The following is a 20,854-nucleotide window of genomic DNA, read 5'->3' as shown; positions in this document are numbered from 1 at the left end:
ACATAAGCTTATCTTTCATGACTTCTATCTTACTTTGACCAGGAAGCTTCCAGTTCTGCAGATACTACCATGAACTTCAGTGGTAAAACCAGAAGATGGTCTTTAAATACTCACCAAGCAGGTAACAGGTAGAAGAAAACCCAACACTGTGTTTACTACTAATTTTTTTAATTTTGTAGAAATGTTTATGCTACACTTAGCAGAAAAAGATACTAGTACACTTATCTAAGATACAGCTTATGAACTCCAGAGATTCTACATGGATAAAGAGAAGTATAACATTAATTATAGAAATGACTCCGTGTAAAAAATATACCTACTTTAAACTAACTTATACTACGTGCTAATTATGCATCATCACACTATTCTAGACTTTCCCATCATGGCTTTGAGGAAAATATTGCACACACAGAAATGTCTTAAAAAACCCCAACTTTGGTCCATTACTCAAATGGGAACAACCAGAACAACCTTAATTTTATCCCTCTCCATCAAGTTTCCAAGTAATGCAGCTACACAGAAACTTTCTCTTCGACAGAGCCAGTATCTCATTCAGATGAGTTATTCCAGACAAAAATTAAAAACTGTATAATGAAATAGCAACAAGATTTTAAGACTTCTGCATTATGTGTGCTGAAGCTGAAAGATATAAGAACAATGTACAGACTCACAGGGAGAGACACTACAGTATTGTAGTAAAGACATGATAGTGCTGACCTGGAAAAGCAGATTCTATACTTTCTCAAACTGCAAAATGCAATAAGAGTCACAAGTCACTTTAGTCAGTTGTCCTCGAGTGGTCACCTTCTTTAACAAGCAACTATCTTGAGATTCTGGGATCCAATTTATAGTTGCAATGTACATTAAAAATGAACTGTGATTGAAAATACATGCAACTGTAAGCATCCCAATAAATCTGTTACATCTTAGGTCTCTGTGCATAAAATATGAATAAACAGGAATACATGGTTACCTTGACACATATTATAAAGTCCAGTTTATACTTAGAAAACATCCTGACAAATTAAAACTTAGGACACTAGAAAAAAAATACAGTGAAACTATCTATATTCAGATTAGATTTTGATTAATAAACAAGGGAGGGTATTACTAACTGACCAACAAAAATAAAATCAAATACTGAATGGAAGGTATTCATTCTAGGATAATATTCTGGGGAAAATTGCTTACATATAAGTAAAACCTTTATCGTGATGCCCAGGCTCAAGTCTCTGCAATCTACCTCCTACTGTTTTCTATCTTAATTTCCAGGATACTTCTTTTGCCCTTCAGTTTGCTTGTCTCAGATCTCTAGGACTACCAGTCCTAGTATTCTTACTCACCACTTTTCCTAAAATTCTAGCTCTCACATCTCCATACATATGTCCAGCTCTTAATGTCTGCTTTGATTTCCAGTGGGTTTTCTTTCACACTGCCTAACTATCAATAAAAGGGTCAGGAGACAGGCTTTCTTTTTGAAAGCATAGTTGGAAGGGTGATCCCCACCTAACTAAGAGTAACTTGTGGCACCCATTAATCAGTGAAACTTAGTTTTGCTCCAGTGTTATTTTATAACATCTTTGGTGGCTCTGTGGAAATGGCAATTAACAGTTTGTTCAACACCAGACGATGATGTAATAGATGCAATTACATATTTAATTCAGACAAATGGTTTAAAACTATTAGATTTAAACATATATCTGGTGTAGTAAACTTCAAAGCACAGATAATTCTGGCAAGGAGGTATGGGGTACATATTTTCGAAATCAAAATGGTAACTTTGATACTACTTAATTTTTACAGGCATTTACAATCCCATGATCATTTCACTTAATTTCTCTTACAGACAATTTTTCCTTTGTTACAGAAGTCTTCCAATTCTGTCAAAATAATGTCATAATGTTCAAAATATGTGTTCTACTTCTTCTCCTGAGTGTGTAACATATTTATTCAAGGTGATGAGAAAAATTAATTTTCACAAATGATAAAAAATGTAGCGAGTTATAATGAAATTTTTTAAGAGTTTCATTTTAGCCCTAATTAAGCAGAGTGTTTTGCAAAGTGTCTAAATCCGAGCAGGAACTCAGTCTTTCTGAAGTTTTAAGGCTATAAATTATCTTGCTCTATGCACATTTTGACTATATGATACAATATCTATGTGCTGAAACAGAGTTACAGAGACTTTCACTGTTTTCAATAGAGGGAATATGGTCTGCGGTAACTTCTTAAATAATCAGGGGAATCCCCGGATCAACATGTGGAATTAACAGCATTCTGCAGCTGACATGAGGTTTAAACATTTGAAGTTGTCATAGTGAAACTGCATTGAAAATACGAGAATGGCAGTATGGCAAGTAGCAGTGAAAAAGCCCACAACATAACAAAAGAAGAATCTTCCTCGATATTCAAGCTATCTGATAAGAAAGTAATCACAATGTAAACACATGATTAAAGGAAAATAAGGATGAAAAGCACACACTCCATCAAAAATATGAAAAATAGGAAGTCAATGGAGGAGGAGAAGTGGGAGAATTTTGCTTAATATAACTATATGAGCACAGAAGAAATGCTTAAAACTTCATCAAGAAATTGATTATAGAATATGAAATGAATACAGCTATTAAAATGTGCAAGTTTTTAAAACAAAATTAAGCACTGAACTGAGGAATATCTTCATACACCAAGAAGAATCGCTCCAAGCTTCCTTTCTGAATGAAGATGCAATTGTCAATAGGCAGTTTCAAAGAGATTAAGTGTTCTTTGCATGCTGCTATGCACTCTGTAGAAAATTATTGTTTTATTGCTCCTGTCCTTTACCGTCATTTCCTAGTCTGCAATTCCACCTTCTCTAGCACTGGCTATGAAGATTTTTCATTATAGGGAGATTTTTCTCCTGCTGGGATTTTAGTATTTTAGGAAATACATACTTTAAAGATAATGTTGCTGCCACTGTCTGGGAGCCTTAGGAGCTTAACAATTTAATAGGACTTCAGTCTCTTCTTTCTCAAAAATGTTATGTTTTTTCCAATCTTTATGTTTTCCTTTCTTGCACTGCAGAAAGGCTCTGCAGCAAACAGGGAAAATTCCTTCAGGAGGATAAAGTAACCAAGAAGAAGATTCATAAAGGCACACAGTACACACACAGTGGTAAAACCATACATTTAGCAGCTAAACACAGAAGACTGAAACATTTCAAGTTAGGCGAGATTAGTATCAATAATTAACCACAAGCTGGGAGACCTTCATCAGTTCACCACATGGAAATGCTGAAAAGCCTGAACAGCTCATTAGGAAAGACTAATAAACCCTTGCTGACCTTGGCTGCTCCTTTGAGCTGCAACTCCACCAGACCAAGCAGCATACATGATACAGGTTTTCTTCTACACATGCAAGCTGGGATATGAAAATCCAGCAGAGAACACTAAAAGCAGCAAGCCACCTTATGGATGCATTTCATCTTTCAGAAGTTAAAAGCAACAATCTCAGCATCCTAAAGCAAAATTTTATCACCAAAACTCAGCATATATCCATTAGTTAGATGTTTTAGGTACTGCGGCATATAAAGCTTTCAACACTATTTGTCACTGACCCCCATATTTTAATAGTAGATTTCTAAACACAGTGACTGCTGACAAATCATGACATCCCTATCCCATGCAAGAATTCAAATTTGTACACACAAACCAGAAGGGGGGAAAAAAACTCTAAAAATTTCTTTTTTCCACAAAGGAATAATAAAGATCCCTGAGAGTATCCAGGTCAGACTTTTTTTCAATTCAATCTGCTCAAAGAGAACTTGCTGTAATAGACTATCTAAAAAAGAGAAGATTTAGACAAATTAAAATACTGTAAAACTTTTTGATTTGGTGTTAAAACATCTAATTTCTGATATAATTTCTGAAGCTGAAATGAAATTTTACATTTACATGTAAGTAAAAGATATTTGAAATTGTCAAAATAAAACTGCAATCACCCACTTCTATAAAACAGATATTTTCATAAGCATTCTGACATACAACAGCTTTCAACACTATTCACCATTGCCTCCCACAGCTGAATTACAAATTTCAAAATGCAACACCTTTTGTTATACTCATGTTATAATTAAAGAGCAATGGAAGCATTCATAAATGTAAGCATACTGACCATGAGGAAAAATGAATGGGAAAGTGAAAAGACACAGAGCCAGGAATGGAGTCATGAAGCACAAGACACAGAAAAACAGCTTTGTAAAAGGATGAAAAGGTCATCACAAAGGTAAAGGTTTATTACTTGATAAAAACATAGATGTTTTTATGTCTTTTTGGTCTCAGTACAAAAATAAATAATTTTTAAATTATCAGATCATTTTGACTGGTCTATGACTTTCCCTTTCCCATTCCTTTTTCTTCCACATTTTTCAGCATTTTCTGGGTCACTTTGAGGCACTGGTCTTTAATTTCAATTTATGATATGAAATTGTTTTCAACATTAACAAGTTCTTCTGTGAAAAGGAAATTACTTTCTAGCCACTTCTACATTTCAGCTCTTGGAACCTTCACAAAAAAGCAAAAATGCAAACATTACCAAGGAGGCCACAGAGGTCACTATGAACACCTCATGATACATTCTTCTCTAAATGAGGCCAGCTTGTTTTTTCATAATGTCATGGGCAGTTTTACACCAGCTGCATTACCATTCACTATTTCTTAAGTATGTTCATAACCTGTAACCTTACAGGTATTTCTTTCTAAAATTTGTCATAAGATACTTTGAGATACCTAGAAATATTATTTTATTATATAATGTTTATCCCATCATTTTTAAGTTATCTATAGTTATTATTTCTTACAGTATATTATATGACATGCATCATGTAATGTTATTATTATAAAAACCTGTGATTAATAGCTAAAGATGCTATTATTCTCAGTTAGGAAATATGTAAAAGATATAGTGAGTTGGTGGAAGCCTAACAACCTGTATCGGAGAAAAAGACTCACGCATAGTGTACAGGGTTATAGAATAGCTTAGGACTTTGATTCCATCTTCCAAAAGCAGTGTTAGACTTCCATGGAACTGAAGATGAAGGGACATTTGGTACCCTTGTGTTAAAGGGAACAAGGAGATACTAGGGAAAAAACTTAAATTTTTACTCATTTTATGAAATAAACTTAGAGAAAAAAAAGTATGCTGCACCCTTGTGCAGCTATGTGTTGGGTTAAATATTAAGCACTGCAATCAGAATATTGCCTTCAACTACATTCCCTTCTTTCAGAAGTCAGTAGTCTATTTACATTATTTTGATTTAATGTTAAATCGTTCTCATTTTCTGAGTTGGTTATCAGACACTAAAGACTTGGTTCTGTAGGGAAAATACTATGAAGGTGATTACTTATCTATTGAGCAACTTCAATTCTAGCTCCATAATGTGCAAGTTAATTTCTGACCTAAAACTAAGACTGTGTCAGATAAACAAACAGTGGGCAGGATGTCACCAACACACATACTCTCACAGTCTAGAAGTATGAAATTTGCACATGTACAGAGAAACTGTGACATCTTTTGGGAACTGCTTCTGAAACACTTAGCTGACATCTAGCGGCACAAGCAGGAAAAGCAAAACATTTAACATTGGAGAACAGAAGTAGTTTAGTATCTTAAAAATATATTAGTTATTTTTTTGTAAATTTTAAAAGAAAAATTCAAGAAATCCTTTGAATGCAGCAACTACATTACCCTTTCTAAACATTATCTCATGTGGATGATTCAGTTGAATTATATACATTAACTAAACCTTTAAGTTATGAGTTATGCAGATTGTTAATGCAATGAGACAGTAGAGATTCATCAATAATTGACTTGGTGTAATACATGTTGTAAACTTAATTAGTATGCACATTACATGACTAAAATTGATTTCAAGTGACATCAAAAAAAGGAAGAACACTTCCAAGTTTTGGTGATAACACAAAGATGGCAGAATACAGTACTGTCATTCACCCTCCCTATCCAGTGATTGTACATCCTTCAGGACTTCTACATTCACTGCAATTTCACTGTCTTAAAGATTCAGCATGAGCCTCTACAAACTAGTGATATGGGTAAAGCTCTAGTTGCACTCTGGGTATTCCATATGAAGTTTATAAGAAATGAACACAGTGATAACAAATCCTAAAAAATAAAATCCATTAGGAATTATCATTCACACACTCAAGAAAGAAAATAACTACAAAAAGAAACAGTACAAAGGTATAGGACACTTCTTATTACTAAAGAATAAACTTTAGTTAGTGAATTATCTCTCACTTAAAAGCCACTACATATATTTAACCCAAGCATTTCCAATAATTGGGGTATCTACCATTTTTCTGTTATACCCAAAGAATAAAATGCAACAAGTTATTACATGAAATCACAACACAATTCTCCTTCTCTCTTATATGTTCCCATATGAAATTTTATAATGTAAAGTTCCATACTTCACATTATATAATATTGTACACCAGTATATGGTAATGAATATTTTTTTATATTGAAATAATTCCTTCCCTTCCTTCAAATAATGAAAAGCTACAAGAAAGACAGTATACAGAAAAAGTTTATAGTCTTCTCTAATGCATTCCATTCCAGTGCAAATGCTGGTGACATAAAGAATGAACTTTGCTGTTATAGCCTTGCCAAGTTGGTGAACAGGGCTTTAGACTGAAGTTGCTGGGAGAGGGGAACCTCAAATCATCCCACATGTACCAGTTTGATGTCCAGAGCTCGGAGAGGGGTCACAGCTCAGCAGAAGAGCACCTTAAGAGCAGCACAAAGGAATTCCAGCCACTCCAGTCAGCAAGTCAGCTTCACTGGAGGCCCAACTTAAATGACTCTATAGGTAGCATGGGAAATGAACAAGAGTTTAGAGACATGTGCACGTCTGCAGGGCATTGCATCTTACCGGCATCTTGGATATGTGCTAGGATGACCCCTATGACTGCAGTGTTGGGAATGGAAGGATACAGGCTCTTAGGAAGAACAGGTAGGGGAGGTAGCCCTCACCTCTTTAGGGAGACAAGGAGGCAGTGTTATCCTCTATGTCAGTGACCAGTTGGAGGGCATGAAGCTCAGCCTGGGGATGGATGAGGAGGCAACTGAAATCTTACGGATCAGAAATAAAGGGAGGGCAGGGACAGGTGACGTTATAGTGTGGGTCTGCTACAGGACACTAGACCAGGAATACTGAGCAAATAAGGCCCTCTACAGACAGATAGGAGCAGCCTATCTGCTCACAAGCCCTGTTCATAAACCCCAGTCCTCATGGGGGACTTCAATCACCCTGATAACTGTGTTGTCCCTGTGCTGGAGGGACAACACAGCAGGACACAAGCAACTCCAGAGGTTCCTGGAATGAGTCAATGGTAAGTTCCTTCTCCAAGTCATAGGGGAGTCAATGAAGAGAGGTGCTATGCTGGACATTGTTCTCATAAACAAGGAGGGGCTGGTGGAGAATCTGAAGCTCAAGGGAAGACTGGAATGCAGCGACCATGAAATGGTGATGTTTAAGATCCTTAGGGTAGCAAGGAGGGCGTACAGCAAGCTCATTATCTTGGATTTCAGGAGAGCAGACTTTGACCTCTTCAGAAACCTGCCTGGTAGAGTACCATGGGATAAAGCTCTGGAGGGAAGTGGGGCAGAGGAAAGTGGGTCAATATTCAAGGATCTCCTCCTTCAACCTCAGAAGTGATGCATCCCAACAAAGTCAAGCAAAAATGTCAGGAGTCTTGTGTGAATGAACAAGGAGCTCCTGGACAAACTCAAATACAAAATGGAAGCCTACCAAGGGTGGCTCCTACAGAGCTTACTTGGACAATTCCTGTAAAGGAACTGTCCAAGCCGACAGGGATCTGGTAAGGAAAGATAAAGCCCTGATAGAATTAAATCTGGCCACAGTCATCAGAGGCAACAAGAAAAGCTTCTATAGGTACATCGGTGATAAAAGAAAGAAGACTAGGGAAAATGTGGGCCCTCTCTGGGAAGAAACAGGAGACTTGGTTACCTGGGATATGGAGAAGGCTGAAGTCCTCAACAGCTCTTGCTTTGGAACACCAGCAAGTGTTCCAGCCACAATGCCCAAATTGCAGAAGGCAAAGGCAGGAACTGGGAGAATGAAGAACCGCCTGCTGAAGGAGATCAGGTTTGAGACCATCTAAGCAACCTGACAGTGCACAAGTCCATGGGACCTGATGAGATGCATCTGCAGATCCTGAGGGAACTGGCGGAGGAAGTGGCTATATTTAAGAAGTCACGACAGTCCGGTGAAGTTTCCACGGACTGGAAAAAGGGAAACATAACACATTTTAAAAATGAAAAAAAAAAAAAGACCCAGGGAACTACAGGCCAATCAGTCTCACATCTGTGCCTGGCAAGATTATGGAAAATAATAGTTTTCCTCCTGGATACAGTGATGACGAAGGGGCATGAAGGCAGTGGAAGTAGAAGTAACAAGGAAGAGACAATGAAGACACTCAGAACTGCCAAAAGAAAACCCCAATCAAAACAAAAAGCACCCTACAGGAAGAAGACATTACTCTTTCAGTCAGCATTTCTTCTATATATTTTCTAAGCACCCACTGCTGGTCACTGCTGGGACAGGATATTCAACTGGTCTTTGGTACAGGAAGTTTTTATGTCTATCTATATTGTAAAATGAAAGATCACTTTGTATCTCAGGAATGATCAATCTTACAAACTTACAAACACAGTGCACAGTCTCCATTAACTTATGAGTAACTCCAAAATGCAAATTAAAAAATCTGTTAGAATTATGTCTCATATACAATAAACACAGGTATTCTTTCTCTTAATAAATTATTTTTCTGATCATCATGATGCAGACCTTTCGCTTCACTGCTGTTACCTGAAGGCCTACAAAACATTTATATCACCTCTTGTAATTTGCCTTTGAAACTACACAGTGTAGTTTCCAACATAAAATAATTGCAAAATAACTGAAATATAAGAAGATGAACATGATCTGTAGGACATAGCTGCTAAAACTCCATAAATTTTCTACTAATCATGGACAGCAGATATTTGCATGTTATCTCTTTTCTAATTGTATTTACATACATATATAGAATGGTGAGATTTTATGGTGTTGAACGTTACATCAGGATTTCACACTTCTGGAAACAACCCACTCACAATTTCTGTACTACTAAACAAGACAATATATAAACACAATTATCAATAAGACATGATATTTGAGAAAAACTCAAATAACCCAGATAAAGCGAATGTTTATGTCATTCAAAGGTATGAGCAGTAAATCACAGTATCTACTTCTCCTCCTATGTTTTTCAAATGTACTTTTATGGAAGACAAAATACTCAAGAGGAACATTATTTTCATGAAAGGTGTCATCGGAGAGATGTGTGATTTTTCATGGATGCCTACCAATACCTGTCTCTTCTGTTGCTACTATTTCCAGGGTTGCTGGAGAAGCACGCAGTTTACTCTCTCACTGAGACTATGTATTCTATGAAATATCCTCTCAAAATGAATAAATCCCCCTTGGATCCATCCACTGTTCTTGTGTGGGAAAGCAACACTCTTCTTTTTAACAGTTATTACTGATAATATTTATTGTATGTTACTGTTGTATTTAGTGCTAGCTTGCATTTCCCTGTGCTGAATTTTAAGAGATGCTGCACACTCCACAAGCTGCTACCTTATTCCACACCTGCCTACTCAAAGACCTCACTGAGCTTTCTCAACTTCATAGGTTTTATGTCCATTAGGTCCTGGCCCTTGTGCAGGCACAAAGACATAAACACTGTGTAATACAAATACTGTACTTGTGCTAGTCTGATGATTACTCTATGTGATCTGCTGACATAGGCACTGTATCAGTGTGCTCAATTATCAGAATCTCTGTGTTTTTAAATGTTTATTTTCCATTCTATTCGCCTTAATGATGACAAAAGAAATACAGAATGTTTTGTAACTGATGACCTGTATACTAAGGATTTAGCATATGGACCTGTATTAGAACACTGTGCAGCTATGCTCAAGAATATATTATAACTGGTGAGAAAAGGAAGATGCTATATATTTTAAACCAGGGGTGTTCATCGAATTCACTTATACTGCCATCTAAGTTCCTGCTTTTATGATAAAAACATTTCCTTGTAATATTTCACTTTGCTTAGCACAGTCGATCATGCCAAAGGAAACTGAGTTTTAACACTAAGTTGTGTTATTTCTGATTTTGACAATAAGTTGGTCGAGTTTACACTTTAAAAAAGGAAATATCAGTACAGAGTGCTCAATGCAAAACCTCAAAGAGTCTCACAAATGCTTATTTTTCATTCTAAAATTACGGAAAACTGTTTCTACAGAACTATGTTTCACTGAGAAAGATCGAGTAGTTAAATGCCAGTACCAGTGTAGAAGTACTGCACTGCTGAGTTAGAGGGAAGAATTTAGGAGCACAGCAATAAGGAAAACTATAAACAGGAAACATGTAAAACTGCTTTTTCCCATCATATATGAGTGTTTGTATAGATTTTATAGATTAAGATCAATTTTAGCTGAGTTGGCAGTCAACTGAAAACAACTTCTAGAAATAAACAATTAATTCTTAACATTTGATGGAAAGTATGTTTGCACTACTTAAATCTGTAAAATGCACTAGAGTTGGGGAAAGAAAAAAATCATTACAAAAGTATACCTTTAATGTTTCAATTTCTTCTTTGTGTTCCCTCTTTAAATGCAAAATGGCAGCTTGGTACTCTGTAAAAATGAAAAGTACATTCGAGTCAGAAAACAATGTGCCATCTTCAGTATATTTTATACAACACTACTGAGTCCAGAAGGCAGATGTAGGCTCTCAAATAAATGACCTCTTACAGTGGTGATAGAAAAGAAAATCTGAACACAGTAATTAGTATTTTTTTCTATGACCACATGACCAGATTTTCCATGGTGTTTCTGAGAGAAGAGGATAAAGAAAAGAGGTCTTCCATGCTGAGAGGGGAAAACTGTGGGAAGATATGGCAGACTGGAATAACAACACAAAATTTTAGTTTGGCTGAGTTCTGCAGATAAATGTAGAACTGACAGAATATTATGACATACACATGAATGCACACCCCCCCCAAATGATAAAATAACATGCATTAAATATAACAATTTAAATGGAACTGTGAACATACAATCACTATACACAGTCAAACTGGATAAAATAGAAATCACAAATGCAAATGAAGACCTGAAAAGGTACCCAACAGCAAGAGATACAAAGAATTCTTTGTCTAAATTCTGTCAGATTAAGATTAATTACAGAGTATAAGTATCTTCACAGGATACTGTGAATAGGATACAGGATACCTCTTCCATTTAGTGAGAATATAACAAAATCCAAAGGTATTATAATTAAAAGCATGAAACTTAAAGCCAGAGAAATTCAAATCAGCAGTGGAAAAATGAGAAGGCTGGGCATTGATTATGCAGTTTAGTGATGGCTGTAATGTTAAGAACCTGGGTCTCATGCTATGGCTCCCCTCAATCCATACTTTTGGCCAGATGAAGAAAGATACGCACTTTTGATATACTGGTGTAATGGTTTGAGAGAAGCCTGTCTTCTATAACACATTGGCCCAGAAACTACAGCCCTCCTAAACAAGCAACTGGAGTTCATTCTTAGATGATCAAAGTCCCACTTCTATCTGCTTCCAAATTAAAAATTCAGAAGTGTATTTCCAGTTCCCTGGCTTGGCTTCTGCTTCCTCAACTAAAAGAGGAATTAAATCCTAATTTAAACAAAGATTAAAAATAGTCCAAAGAATTTAAATTTTACTGTCAATGTTCTCTAACACTAAGGAGTTTGTATGGTTTATTCAGCAGCAGAACATTAAAGTATCAAAGCATGGACCAAAGTACCAGAGTAGTAAAATATTCCAATGCTTAGGTGCTTTTTTTTTTTTTTCATTTTTTTTTCTTTTTATCTCTTCAGAGCACATGAAGGAAAGAGGAAAGAAAAGACAACCTCATCATCACCCTGAAATCTGCATGACATCAAAGCTTTTAATGTAAACCTATTTTTTTCAAACACAGGTGTAGCTATGTGCAAGCAGCTGAATTGATATACAAAGTAAGAAGGAAAAGGGATTGATATTTTACAAGGTACGAAATAAAAACCTTGGGTGATTCCAGCTAGTAATAGTATCTATCTAAACTTCTCCTTCCTCTCTAACAGGCCTCTACTTAGAGCTTTCCAGCAAGAGAAAATTGCCTGACAGCTCTGCTGGAATCACAACCAGTTAGGTCTACGAACTTTTAAATTTTCTGCTGTTAATTCCTTTGACTGGTTGATATTCCCTCTGGACATGGGCTCTGCATATCCATTCACCTAAACAGGACTTAACAAACTGTTGCCTCAGGTCCCCAGAAAAAGTTATGACCCTTCTGTCACCTCAGCTGCTTAAGCACTCAGTTTGCAGGGCATGAACCTCACGAACATCCTGACTTGAAGTTTAGCTCTTCAAGGTCACATGATAACTGAAGCAAACAACAGGCTTTGAAAATGCTGCTAACAATCAGTTCTTAGTTTGGCTAACAGAAGGATACAACTCTATTTTAACAAAAGGTCAACTTTCTATGTAGGATTGCCACATGCTTAAAATTCTTTGGGATTTGGGTGACTCATAATTCACATATGCTGACATAGAGCTGCACTAGCACCAGAAGCAGATTTTTCACGTCTACCCATTCCCAGCCTTCTGCTGCTGACTTTTATTTTGGCACAAATGTTTGTGCAGTCAGAGAAAGATGGAAGAACCCCCACGAATGAAATCTAACACAGCATAAAGTTAAGAAATCTTTTAAATATTAAGTGTATGTCATTTTTGTGACAGGCATTTTGCAAGATACCACCATTTAAAGGTATTTAACTTAGCACATGTTTTTCATTACTTCTAGCTGAAAGCTCTGAAATAAGTTCTAGAGATTGTTTTGTTTAAATTTTGTTCTAAAGCAGATATAAGGTACAGAATAGCAATTCTTTTATTGTTTACTTATGCCTTAAAAATATGCTTATAAAGTACTAGATTATAAGAATTAATACTCCTAATTAATTACTTAAAACAATGCTACTGCATAAAAGCAAGTGCATCATAAATTGACATACTGTAACATATTTAATAGATTATCTACTATGATATAAACTGACATACTAGAGCATAAGCTTCTTTTCGTTCTTTTTACCATTATATTCTTTTTAACTAGAAGACAGTATCTACTGGATAGAAGCTGACACCCAGCAAAGTACCCTTTTAATTCTTCTCAAGTAAACATTTATTTTTCTGTGCAAGACATTATAATGAAAAAGAAATCACACTCTGGTTTATAGTTTTGCATTATATAAAGTAACTCATGTCCACTCCTTTTCTATGTTTTGTGAAGTCACCTTTCTTTAGTAGAATTCTACATGGATAGTTAACTTCTTAAGAAAATATCCTGCACACAGAGATGGCAATTTGAATCATTAAAACAGTAAAGAATCTGACTAGAAAGAATAACTGAATTCCAATAACTCCAAAAGTCTGTTAATATATTGGCAACAGAATAATAAAGTTTATGCAATGGTGGTGGGATGCTGCTTAGACCGGTAAAATCACAGCAGCAAAGTAAACAATAAGGACATGTTAACAGAAGATGTCTGTATTTGGAATAAAATATAGGTCAGGCTTTATTAACTACTGAGTTCTCAAATTCCATTTAACTCACAAAAAAGATTCACGAAGATTACAGCACAATCCAGAAATACCAACATATCGATGAGCGATTTGTATAGGTTAAAAATTAACAACGCCACAGCTTAATAGATCTGACATGGCTCTGCGTGTAGCCAGCCTGATTCATACATAATCACTGTAACTCATCCAGCCTTATTAAAGACACATGAATATATGTGGACGGTTCTCAGATCCAGATGAGATACAAGTTTCCAACTGAACTGTATAACCCCTCACTTCCTTGTGCTCCCTTACCTCAAGAACATTCAAGACTGACATGGAAAAAGAGTTTCTAATCACAGAACTGCAGAACAGCTCAGGTTGGAAGGGATCTTGTAAGATCATTACTGTCCTCTTTTTTGGTATTGTTTGTTTGAAATATTATTTTTTACTATAGATAAATACAACTATGATTAAAACAAAAGAATCAAGAATCATTTCCATAATGAGTAAATATGTATTCTAGTGACGAGAAAATAGACCTCTAGTTTCTTGAAGATCTGAAGGAGGAGACTGAGAAAGTATAAAATTAGCTGCTTCCACTGGTGGCAATTTTGTACTCCATTAAAAACCTTTTTCTTTTTTTTTCCTGAAGTCAAACTATAATTCATGAATTTCTGGATACAGAGATATTGTTCTTTTATTCTGGGTGTGAACTTGTTATCTCATTAGTTTTTCATCTACATTTTTATTTTAATACAGTTTTTTGTCTTACTTTTTCCCTAACAAATAGCTTGCTAAATGTTATTTGATAGTAACATACACATTTTACATTTCCTTGTTCAGCTGTACGTTATTATAAGGTGCTTGGGAAAAAATAAAACGATTTCTCAAGTGATGAACTAGACTCATAACCTGTTCTGCCACCCATTGATACGGTCGATATTAGAAAGTATCATAACTTTACTGCCAGTCATACTATATTTAGTTCTGCCTACACGTAATTGCAGGAAAAAAGTAATTATAATTAGTATCTTATCTGATTTAAAAAAAATTATTATAGCATTGAACATTGCAAAGACAGAAGCAGTGCAAATAGCATAATCTTCCTTAAGTAACTGTCATATTTTATATCAGTGTATTCATGATTTTAAAGTATGTTGTCAAAAAGAATTATATAAAGATAGCATTGACTAAAATTATACCAGTACATCAGGAAATGATAATATTTTCTTTAAGTATTACAAATTTGAAATGCTCCAGTTAAAATATGGAATTAACATCTACCCAAGTAATGTGCTGCAAGAAGGAAATAAAATTGTGTTTTAACAAAATACCCACTGGAAAGAGGAAGTAGCTGTATCCTGTAATTTCACAGTATGTAAACAGATAAAAGAATTATTGTTGAAGCAAAATGGAAAAGCTGAAGAAGCAAAACTAAACAATTAAAAATGGGTGAATAAGTATGAGGTGAAAAAAGACTTAAAATGCTCTAAGGTGATAGACATGGAATTCATTATAGAATCACAGACATATACTGTGTGAAACAACTAAGTATCACACACTGCGAAACAACAGACAAATCCTACAACCATTTATACACCAACATCTGCTAGAGCAAAGAGAGTACAAATACGCTACAGAACATTAGGGGTGTACAGGTATGACAGGAGGAGGTTTTATTCGTATTCTCTTGAATAGCAATTAAAAAAAAAAGTACCTGGAACCCAAAAAGATACCGAACTTGCATATGGAAAAAAAGGTAATGCAATATAGAAAAATTTCTTATCCTGATTAAGTTATATAAAAAGTATATATATTTTTAATAGTTACTGTACTTTATGAGTTTTAAGCTTTAACACAGAATAATTTGAAAAAAAAGGAAGATGTATTCAATATGTTGGGTTAATTTTTAAAGCACTACGTTTTCTAAAATTTTTGCGCTGAAAGCTAACCTTGCAAATAAAATGTGTAACACAGGACTGCTCAAATCTACCCTTTATAATCATAAAACCTAAGTATCTAAAATAGCAGCATATTTTAGTTTTATTAGGCCCTTGATACCTGAGTATGAGCAAGTCCATCCTATTGTTCAGCTTTATCATTTTTCCTGGCCTTCTAGGATAAAAATGGACTCCAGGCAACACACTCGTAACTTCTGTGGGCCTGTTTGGGTCTATGGTTTCTACGGAAAAAGTTAAGCTAGGATATTAAAGTGCTAAGGATATTGAATGAAGGGTTTAGTTTGAGCTGGCTTATTTTAAAAAACAGAATTACGAAAAAATTACATCTCTAATCTTTTCAGTTACAAATTCAGATGAACTTCAAAATGTGAACCATGCGTCTGTATGATCACTATTGTTTACTGCGTAGAAGAAATTGAGCAGGCCAGAATTCCTTCAGCCCAGAACTCCACCTTTTTAGGGATGAGATGAGTGGTAATATTTTCTTTTCCTATTCCACGAACGATTCTCAAATGTTGTTTACTTATTTAATTGGAATGGAGGGGAAAAATATGAGATTTTTACAGGATAGGCAAATATAATATAATTTGCCCGGTCTCTCAGCAGGCAGTAAATTACACAAGTGGCCAATAACTCTAAATACTTAAGTGCTTCTAGGACCTCTGCACCACCACTAGAGTCCTATGATGAAGGGCCCACTTTGAGTGAGCAGTCATGGCTTAGGAACGTTACTCCACAACTCAGTGCCCCCCACTAAGACTCTCTCAAACCACACAGTGCTCTCTTGCTTCCCCTTCCTGCTGAGACAGGATGGAGCTGAGAACCAGAGGTACAAAAAGTGAAGATCATGGGCTGAGATAAGAAGAATTTACTGGAAACAGCAATGAGATAAGAAAACAAACAGTAACAGCAACAATCATAATAACGAAAGTACAGAAAAGAGAGGGTTATTCACATGCAAAAAGGCTTACCACAGACACCAAAACAATAACAATGGCAGACAGTTTCCCCTCTCCTGCCACATTTTTTCAACCAGAAGCCATGCCCTTCTCAGAAGGCAAAGACAGTCCCTTTCCCCCCACCCCTAGCAATGAAGTGAGGTGGTATTGAATAACATTAAGGTCCAGGCCAAAACCAGGATGTGAGGAAAATGGGAAATGCTAGCAATTCCACTTAATGACAGACTATATAGACAATATAACTTTACTAACCTAAGATCATAGATGGTATGTATGCACAGAGCAATTCTAACAAGTTCTAATATCAGTTACTTTAATTAATGCAAAACAGTCTTAACACTGTCTTACTTTCTAAGAAGTATCCATGAAGCTGTAACAAACATGACTGGACTCCCATTACAAAATTTCAAAGGAAATAAGAGGGCCTCAAACTCCTTTGGATTTATTTCTTCTAATATGATGTCCACTTGCATCATCATCTAAATGGTATTATATGGTAGAATTAAGGACTAATTTGTTCTTCAGTGACATAATGCATCAAGAGTTTATTCTGATCATAAGGTTTGTTTATAAGCCTTGTAAGATTAACTCAACTACGAAAAAGGATCAAGAAAAAAACCCCAAACACCAAATCTTAATCCTTACAAAGTTTTAAGTCAGCAGATTGCTATTCTGTAATTCTATGAAAAGTATGAAAACAGGAAACTACTTAATGAATAAATATACACAGAAAAATACTAATGATTTGAAACATGCCTTATTCAGCTAATGTCAGTTACTTCAGCAAGCAATTGTAGAAGTGACAAGTTATTTTAGAAAAAACAGGAATTCTATCAAAAAATTCTTTTTAAAAATGAGTTCCAACTCAGCCTCATTTAGTTATTACACATTTTCACAATAATTCCTCATCCCTGGCAGCACTCAAGGCCAGGTTAGATGGGACACTGAGCAACTTGGTCTACTGGGAGGTGTCCCTGCCTATAGCAGGGGAGTTGGGACTAAATGAACTTCAAGATCCCTTCCAACCCAAATCATTCTATGATTCTATAATTCCATTATTCAAAAGAGCTGCTTAAAAGGAGCTTCCAAGTCATGAGAGTTCAAAATATGTTTCTTAGGCTTCCCTTGAAATCCAACAGCCAAGGCTTTGTGTGTCCTGTTCTTGGTGAATACAAAACTGAGCAAGAAAACACAGAAAGACGCAGCAGGGGCTATAACTGAAATAAACTTTCAAAAATCAGGTTAACATAGTTTATGGTTTTTCTTAAAGCTCAGTTAAATCTCCTTTTCCTTCAAAAGACATCTGTACTGATTCATTACTGGGAGGTGTCCCTGCCCATGGTAGGGGGGGTTGGGACTGGATGATCTTTAAGGTCCATTCCAACCCCTTAACGTTCTGTGATTTTATGATTACTAATGGCATTATCAGTTACTATCTAATTAGCCCTCACACAGTTTTCAGTGAGATTTTACTGTATTTTTTGGCAGTCTTAAATGTGCTCCTGTTTTGAATAAGGATCAGTGTATGACCAACTACATCAGAGTTATGGAAAAGTAAAAAGCTATCATCAATTTAATTCTTTCAAACTGACTAGTATTACACTACTAAACAGTGCAAATTTATTTCTCGTACAAAGAGCTTCTGTTCCCGCTATTTATATTCAATGTTTATTCAAATTGGTAAAAGTGTATTGCCACAATATTTCTCATCATTTATTAATTTGCTTCACCTTGTTTTTTGCTTAAATTCAGCAATTTACCTCAGTTGTATGTAACATACACCTCAGAATGATGGACCACAGCCCACCCACTCAGAAAGAACCTCACTAGTTCAATTTTCACTATGGTCTTTGCTTCAAAGATTTTCAGAATAAACACTGCCAGATTATAACAAGTCTAATTACTAGGCAAATTAGATTAGCTCTAAAATTGGTTACATCTACCTGGAGTCTGCTCCAGGTAGACAAGACAAATGAGCGGGGAAAAAAGAGGAAGAGAAAGTAATACACCAGTTCTCAATTGTGATCTTCTAATCAGACTTCAAATCTTAACTTTGTAAAATTTTACACTCAGCACTGTGAAATGGATCTGAAAGTCAACCTAAATTCCACTCACTTTAGTGGGATGGCAGACACTGAAACTGAAGTAACATAAGCTAGAATTCTTAAAACAGTTCCTGATGTATTATAGAACTTCTGTAGTTTTTATCAAATTTTTTGTTCTAAACAATGAACTAAACACGTATAGCAGACTCTGCACTTACCATTTCTACTCCATCAAGGAAAAGTAAATACTACCTTTATGGCAACAAAAGAGACCAAGACTAGATACAGATGGACAACATTGCACATACACTGTTCCACCCACCTGGTGGTCCCTCCTTGTAAACGTTTAGGTGAGCTAGAGACAAAAGCATAGTAAGATTGTATTTAAGCTTCACACAGGGAATGTATATTTTACAGTCCTGAATTACATATGCTAGGAGGGAGTCTGGCAGACCGCATGCTTTTTATTCATTACTACAAACATATAACTCAGTCGCTATTTTCAGCTCCTGCTTACATAATTTTGTCTTGCAAAAAATTATCAACTGCTTGTGAACTGCCTAATTTCTGAAGTGCTGCTAGACATTAGCACTGTCTATCAAACCAAATCAAAATCAAATAGCAAGTACTTAAAAAAATTCCTACCATGTAAAAAAGCCCATGGACATTCCTTGGGCCACATGCAGTAACACTATGAAAACAAACTTGCAAATATTTCTTTAAAGCTCTCAGCTTGATATATACACAGAATTGCATATCACACACTGCAAGAATGATGAAATAATTTATTTCGTTCATTCCTCAAGATTTTCAATTGGAAATAACAACCATGTTTACTCATTATTGTATTCTCATGCTATTTGTTAAGGCAAGGAGACCAAATCAGATCAGAAAGCTTAGACTCTTCTGAGAGATTCATTCCATACAATCTGATTAGAAGACAGAAGCTTGGGGTAGGAACACTTCCAAGAATTCCCTGTTTTGCTTTTTGTTTCCAAAACATGCATTTTTTAAAAAAAAATTACAAAATGTACAATAACAGTGAAAGACATTGCTCACATACATGACAGATGACATATGCCACCACGTGGTAGATATAAAACATATAAAATATTCTTAATGATAAATAAAGTATGAGGCATGCTTCGCTATTTTGCAAACAAAATAACACTACAGCATGCACGCTTTTCATTAATGCATAGAAAATCAAACATGAAATAAAATGATGTCTTGGACAACCTATGTAATTTATGGAAATGCTGAATATATGTTCAGTTTTATCATCACACAGAATTTGTCTGAAAACAGAGCAGCAACAATGTTTATAAACAGACACAATACATGCTCATGAAAATCTTTGTTGTCATATTGAGCAAGCTGCACTGTTCATGACCCTTTCTAAAAGAAAAGGTACAAACATTCACTGGTAAATCTGGTGACCCGAAAAAATTCAAGCTACATCCCTGGGAATACTGGATGCAGAGGGTCACAATGTTTTGAATGGAAATTTTCATTTTCAAAACTGTTGTGAAAAGCAAGTATACACATTCAAATATTATGCAGTATTATTCTATTTGTGCTCAAAACTGTGCTGTGCAAGAATTTCCTTTTCTTCTCTGGTAATAAAACAACTTAACTACTTGAATAATTTTAAATAAAATCTTATACGAAAACCTCTCCCACAGAAATCTCCATAACTTACACTTCAAATAGATGGGTTACTCCTCAAACTTTACATAAGCAATTCAGTAACCTTCTCTGCCATGACCTCAAAACTTCAAGAAGAAAGTAGAAGCTTTGAAGTTAAATGACCTATATAGCCACTTCTGGTCAGGACCTCATTTTTGTAAAAAGCCTTATATATTAAAGTCGGTATGTGGAAACATGCAAAATAATGTTAAGACAATTTAAAAGTAATTAGAGAACAAAAGCCGGAAAACTTGAGTACAATCTACCTCTCTTGAGATGTACCTCACCCTGTAGCATAAAGGAAATCATAAACTTATAATTGAGCCGATTCATTAAATTTCATAATAGTGAGAGTTCCTTAATGTTCTCTTCCAGCATGGTAACCCTTGGTCCCATCATTTTCAATATTCTCTTTTCCTGTAAGTCTTTGTTTCCTCCTCCATTATTTCCCCATGTCGTTCTCATCTTTAACCACCAGGTGTCAGAAAGGAATC

At 35.5% G+C, this 20,854-nt stretch overlaps 1 protein-coding gene across 2 annotated transcripts in view; it reads right to left on the bottom strand.

Moving 5' to 3' along the window:
• FMN1 (formin 1) overlaps positions 1-20,854 on the bottom strand; it is a 130,062-nt gene that overhangs the window by 97,750 nt on the left and 11,458 nt on the right. Inside the window, exons 3-4 of one of the 2 annotated variants that reach the window (XM_027716952.2) lie at positions 18,994-19,026; positions 10,700-10,761 (exon numbers count right to left, since the gene is read on the bottom strand). In XM_027716952.2, the coding sequence (XP_027572753.1) occupies positions 10,700-10,761; positions 18,994-19,026 (95 nt within the window). The remainder of the gene's footprint in view (positions 1-10,699; positions 10,762-18,993; positions 19,027-20,854) is intronic. The other variant, XM_027716953.2, reaches the window with a different exon arrangement.

Source organism: Pipra filicauda, unplaced genomic scaffold (assembly GCF_003945595.2).
Source record: "Pipra filicauda isolate LSUMZ 115617 unplaced genomic scaffold, ASM394559v2 scaffold145_size1923396_pilon, whole genome shotgun sequence".
In the NCBI taxonomy this organism is placed as follows: domain Eukaryota; kingdom Metazoa; phylum Chordata; class Aves; order Passeriformes; family Pipridae; genus Pipra; species Pipra filicauda.
The sequence above is the reverse complement of the archived record's forward strand: the minus strand, read 5'-3'. Positions and strand labels throughout refer to the sequence as shown.